Raw genomic sequence first — 6,099 nt, forward strand, 5'->3', positions numbered from 1 at the left:
ACAAGAATTGGAACTAAAACACTGTTCCACTCATGAAGCTTAACTTCGATGCTAGATCTATGTTTACACATACCTGCACTTTGTAGTGAAAAGAACGCGTTTTGACATTTACGCATACATTTGTCAGTTTGTGGCTTGCTTTTTTGAATTACTATTTAGTGTTATACAAAGACAAGTAACAAAATTGGTAATGTTCAATGTACAATTAGTTAGAGTCTATTCTGTTTTTTTTTTTGGTGTTTTTTTTTTTTTTTTTTTTTGTATTTTTTTTTTTGTATAATTTTTATTTTCCGAAGATTGTACATGACGTTTTCGCGGGATTTTAAACGAAGACTATGAGATACAATGTAATCATTGGCATAGGCAATACATTTTGCGAAGTTTCTACCGATTTGTGTTATTGTGTTATTCCTCTTAATGTGTGTTATCCCACTTAATGCTAACAGAAACGTTAGCGTACCAAACGTACATACATCGCCACCAGTCGTCATTATAACTTTACTTAATTCATAAAATATTATAGAATGAGGTAACTGATTAAATGTCACTTCGGCATCAAGGGAATAAGAGTACACATTTGATCCTTGGTTGTGACTGTATGTAAACACATCCTTAACTGAAGCTGCCGCCAACGCGGTACCTCTACCGTTTACGAATAATAATAATAATAATAATAATAATAATAATAATAATAATAATAATAATAATAATAATAATAATAATAATAATAATAATTTCATTTCATTATTTATTTGGTCAGCATTAAAAATTAAAAAATCACAAAAACAAAGTATCAAAATAATTTTGAATAATAATAATAATAATAATAATAATAATAATAATAATAATAATAATAATAATAATAATAACTTATATAGCGCATTTTCAATTAACACTGCTCAATACGCTTTACAAAAGTTAAAATGTAATCAAAATACAGAATACAAGGAATAATTAGGCCTATACAAAGTCAAGTTTAAATTAGAATTCACAACATTAACGTTTTTAAAATAGCCAATGAACAACAGAGCAGCGGCAATCACGCATTAAAATGAAAGCACATCATAAATATGAATAATTAATACATTCTAAAACGATTAGTAAAAAATATAAAACGGCAAGGAAATTGTTCAGCACACCAAATATTTAAAAAAAAAACTACAATAAAGCTGAAATTAACAACCTAATCACACTTGTGTATGCAGAAGCTTCCCTTCTGAGAGCTCAGAGTAGGGATTTTTCGAAATCGAAACGCTAAGAGACCGTATGCAAATTAGAATGTTTAAGTCGTTGAGATCGGTCGACTAGAATGGACGTATGCGGATGACGTAATATCATAACATAAAAATGGAAGGAAATCAACAAAATGAATTTTTATATGCGCTTGATATTATCTACGAAGAAGAATTACTTCTTCTATACGATTTAAATAGGTCAAAAAATCTGATATTACCTTCAATTGGCGATACAATCGGTTGAATTTGAAAAATTTGGAAGGCGATGAATGTGAAACCTACTTTAGGTAAATCTTTCCCTCTCCATGAACGATCGTCGATCTTATGGCTAGGCCCTAGCGTAGGCCTAAGTCCACCGTGGGCCTGGCCGGCCCTAGTACGGTAGGACAGCTAAGCTAGGCCTATATGTATGTTTATCAAATGTATTATCTTTCACACACAACTAAGACACTATTCTAAAAATATTATCTTTATTATTATTAGTTTGTTTATCACCCTTTCTGTTCTAATGTAGCTAGAAGTCTGGATGGTAAATAAAAGTGATGAGTGAAGGTTTGTTTGCTTTTTTTTTTGTTTTTTTTTTTAATGAAATAATAAAAATATCACCCTTGGTAAAACATGATTGATAGAATAAAAACAATGTGTACTGCCAAATTTCACCCTTGGTAAAACATATTAATATAAAATACGAAGGATATCTAGGCCTACTATGTCTAGGCCTAACTGTTCAATTAAATTAACAAAAATGTAAAAAATAAATTAAAATAAAATATTTTGTTAGTTATTGATTTTTTTTTTCAAACAATTTTTCCCCAAAATGATTTTTATTTTTTCAGTACCTTAGAAGATATGAGCGAAGGTGATTAACTAATATTTTATTTTATTTTTTTTTTATAAATCAGTTGACGAAATGCACAAACATAGAAATTGTCTTTTAAAATTTTAAATATCAAAACATTGAAAATTTAATGACAATAAAAATATTAACCAACACACAATTGGATTACAAAAAGCACAAAACAAGAAACAATGTTATTTTTCATAGTGAAATTCACTTTCTATATGGCAACATTATGCATGGTTTCGAATTTGATTTAAATCATTTCAGATTCAAGAAGAATGACATTCTTAAACTGAATGAAGTTTTCCACATTCCTGGTGAAATACGCTGCCGTAACAGGGCTATATTTGATGGAACAGAAGCACTATGTGCACTGCTAAGAAGATGTGCATATCCGTGTCGCTATGCAGACTTAATTCCTATGTTTGGCCGTTCTGTCCCAGAGTTGTGTATGGCAACTTATGAGGTGTTGGAATTAATCTACAACAACTTTCATCACTTATTAACATCTCTGGATCAACCTTGGCTGGCACCACATAATTTGCAAAACTTTGCTGATGCAGTACATGCAAAAGGTGCTCCACTAGACAACTGCTGGGGATTCATCGATGGGACAATTAGACCCATTTGCTGTCCAGGAGAACGACAAAGACTGATATACAATGGACATAAAAGAGTTCTTGCCATGTTCCAGCCGGTTGCCACACCAAATGGACTTATTGCTCATATGACTGGCCCTTTCTTGGGAAAACGGCATGATAGTGGTATGCTTGCAGATTCTGGGCTTCTCCAACAACTCCAGCAATATTCAGTTGGTCCTACTGGCAATACTCTATGCTTATATGGTGATCCGGCATACCTGTTACGACGTCAACTTCAAGGCCCATTTAAAGGAAATCATTTTACAGAACTTCAGGAACAATACAATGCTAACATGAGTTCTGTTAGAGTCAGCGTAGAGTGGACATTCAATGAGGTGGTAAATTAAAAAAGTTTTTAGATTTAAAAAAAAAAATCTAAAAATGAATCTGAGTGCCGTGGGCAAAATCTACCTTGTGTGTGCCCTCCTCACAAATGCACACACAATTCTTTATGGCTTGGTCACAACATCTGTCTTTGGGCTAGACCCACCAACGTTAGAGGAGTATTTTCAATTACCACCATTTTAGAGTGGTTGTTAAAAAATTAGGACATCATAAACTGTTTCTAAATATTTATATTTAAGCAACATTTTTCCCTAATATATTCACCTTATAAGGATAAGGACATCCTTCTCTAGGCCTAGGGCCCAGCCTACCTATTATTTATTTATGCAAAAAGTATATTATTGGTGAAGTAAATTTAAAGAAGCCAAATTACAAACAATTTTACTTACCTTAATCTAGTAGTAGGGCCTGGGCCTACTCTGTTCTATCACATGTATCTATTAACACGTTATATTTTCATTGCGGATTTTTTGGGCCCAGTACGGACTCCAAAAGCATACATTTTCTTTTAGTTTTATAGCGTATGCGGATTTTATAAGTCCGCAATGACGATATAACGTGTTTATTCTAATTGTTTGTGAAAGTAGCCTAGGGCCTCATGGCAAATAAGATGATGCCTTTGCAATAATGTATCCTATTAGAGTCCTTCCCTCAAATAAAAGTTTCTTCAATACAGCAACACATTGGTAACTGCTTCACTGCTAAATAATTATATGAACTCCATCAATGTTGTATAACAACTTTTCTTCAAGTACTGTAGTAGTAGAAGTAGTGATGTATTCCTCTTTGCACTTGTGTTCTGGAGTGCTAGTGTTCAAATGGGGCTGCTAAATTATTTAAATTACCTTTTAATCACATATTTATAATTATTTGATTACTTATTTTTTAATACTTCCAACATCATTATCATAATATCTTTCATCTGCTGAGTTTGCTGTAGCATTTGCTGTTGCATCAAATCTATTTGTTTGGTTCTTTCAGCAGCCTCTTGCTTTCTAAATTCTGCTTCTTGCTCCATCTGCTTCTCTTTCAATTCTTTCTCTTCATTTCTCCACTTTAACTCTCTCTCCATTTTTTCTTGAGCATGGTCTCATTCGACTTCCTTCTTTTCTTGTCTTGCACATCTTCACTCTTTGTCCTGCAGTACAAATAAGATCAATAAATATTGTCATAGTCACATCTACATTTTTTTTATGATTAAGCACGATTGATTGTTTATGAAGTATTATCCTTTTTTATATGGATATAATTTCAAACTATCTTACCTTTAATTGGTGTCATGGCATTAAGACATCTATTTCTCATTTCCTGCTCATCCTCTTTCTCTTTCTTTATATTACCAGATGGAAGACTTGATGTTTCGGACTCCTTTTCAAGATTTACCAGCTCCTTTACATGCTTTGTCTTAAGGAGGTTGTAAAGCTCCCTGTAGCCTCTGCTATCTGTTTTATCAGTTTCCCACATGGCATTTAGATTAGAGGCCACAGATTGCCACATTTTCCCCCTTTCCCTGGTTCTTTCCTTGTAGCTGAAAGGATTTGTTACAATCATCTCCTTAAGTAAAGAAATGTCTTTACTATCATTCCAGACTACTCTGAAAAATTAGGATAATATAAAAGAGGTTGAACAATAGGGACTTAAAAAGAAGAAAATGAAAAAATGTATCCATTCTTGAATTTATGAAATACTATAATATAACAATACATATACCTTTTTCTTACTTGAGTCTGCAAAGCCATCGGGATGGGATTAGCAATTACACTAAACAAACAAAAATAAATAAAATAAAATAATTAAAATATGATATAATTAAACACAATTTATATTAATTTTCAATTATTTTTTGGAACAATTTACGTTTTTTCATTGTTTTGAAAAACACAGTTACTCGATTTGGTGTGACCTACTACTGTAATAAGTTTGCATTGTAGGCCAACAGAGAACTTCTTCAAATTCTGTTTTTATTTGTCTTTTATTTATACTATATTGGAAAAAAAGTGGGTGCCGGGCCAAAGCCTAGTCCTATATTTATTAGGGAAGGCCTTTCCTACACCGTTACAGACCTATAATAGGCCTAGGCGGCCTATGTCTCCAGGGCATAGCCTCAGTTCATATGCAGTCTTTGTATAGAGGATCCACCTAAGTTTATTTACTGTATTCCTTTTTTGCAGAGTTCTATGAATTTGCACTCTGTGAATGTAAACATAAAACATGTGCATTTGACAAATGATTTGTTTACATATAATAAACTCACGATTGAATTTCGGAAAGTTCACCGGTCGGATTCCTTGTCGTTTCCATTTTTCCAAAACTCCTACTCACAAAAAGTCACATGTAAGATTCAAGATGTAATATAACAAACCCACAATTTAGTGCTGTTCACTGATTGGTCAGATTCACCAGCATTTCTATTTTACTAAAATCCTTACGTCATTTTAGCCCCGCCCACTCAGACAATTAACGTTTTCATGAGTACGCTAAACCAATCAAACTAACGTCCTGAACAGAACGTAAGAAAAATTGCCATTGTAGTTACGCATGCGCACTTTGAAGTGGGCGGAGCTAAGTATGCAAATTATGACGTGTAACGTTTCCGTCGTGACTTCGATTCAATGTAATGTTAGTAGACTCTATTCACACAAGAGACATATTATGGTATTGTACATAAATCTTATAATCCAGGATCTTCATAGATGCCAACGAACTTTTGTATATAAATAGACGTACTGAATAAGTAACACTCACATCGGGATGGTAATGAGGTGAAGTGTGGTCGACCAAAACGTGTTATAGATCGCAATTCAGTTAACAACGACCGATTTGCAATTTTCTGGAAGTGACATTCACGTACAGACTGAGAATGAAATACATCATTACTACTTAGTAACAGGTACGTCATACTGCATTTTATTAGCTGGTCCTATGATAGAAAATTTGTTGATAAAACATTTTTAAACCTTTACAGTACTAATGATCATTAAAATAAAATTTACGGCAACATTTCAACAGTATCACCAAGATATTGCGAATATATATG

The 6,099-nt window shown here is 32.8% G+C and overlaps 1 protein-coding gene across 1 annotated transcript; it reads right to left on the minus strand.

The window, feature by feature from the left end:
* Positions 1 to 3,997: 3,997 nt before the first annotated feature.
* LOC117125298 lies at positions 3,998 to 5,371 on the minus strand. Its single transcript, XM_033271769.1, has 4 exons — positions 5,317 to 5,371; positions 4,773 to 4,823; positions 4,328 to 4,656; positions 3,998 to 4,200 (listed from the first exon to the last, which is right to left on the minus strand). Exons 1-4 carry the CDS (start codon positions 5,361 to 5,363, stop codon positions 4,106 to 4,108), a joined length of 522 nt encoding a protein of 173 aa, XP_033127660.1. The 5' UTR covers positions 5,364 to 5,371; the 3' UTR covers positions 3,998 to 4,105.
* Positions 5,372 to 6,099: the final 728 nt, after the last annotated feature.

This window comes from Anneissia japonica, unplaced genomic scaffold, assembly GCF_011630105.1.
Source record: "Anneissia japonica isolate Jap-2015-1 unplaced genomic scaffold, ASM1163010v1 scaffold582_len29601_cov100, whole genome shotgun sequence".
NCBI lineage: Eukaryota > Metazoa > Echinodermata > Crinoidea > Comatulida > Comatulidae > Anneissia > Anneissia japonica.

Excerpts from the sequence above, each read along its gene's own strand:
- LOC117125298 (XM_033271769.1), bottom strand. The coding sequence starts at position 5,363 with ATGGAAACGACAAGGAATCCGACCGGTGAACTTTCCGAAATTCAATC. Across the intron at positions 4,824-5,316 it reads GAACTTTCCGAAATTCAATC|TGTAATTGCTAATCCCATCC; the intron begins GTGAGTTTATTA and ends TTGTTTGTTTAG. Across the intron at positions 4,657-4,772 it reads CAGACTCAAGTAAGAAAAAG|AGTAGTCTGGAATGATAGTA; the intron begins GTATATGTATTG and ends CTAATTTTTCAG.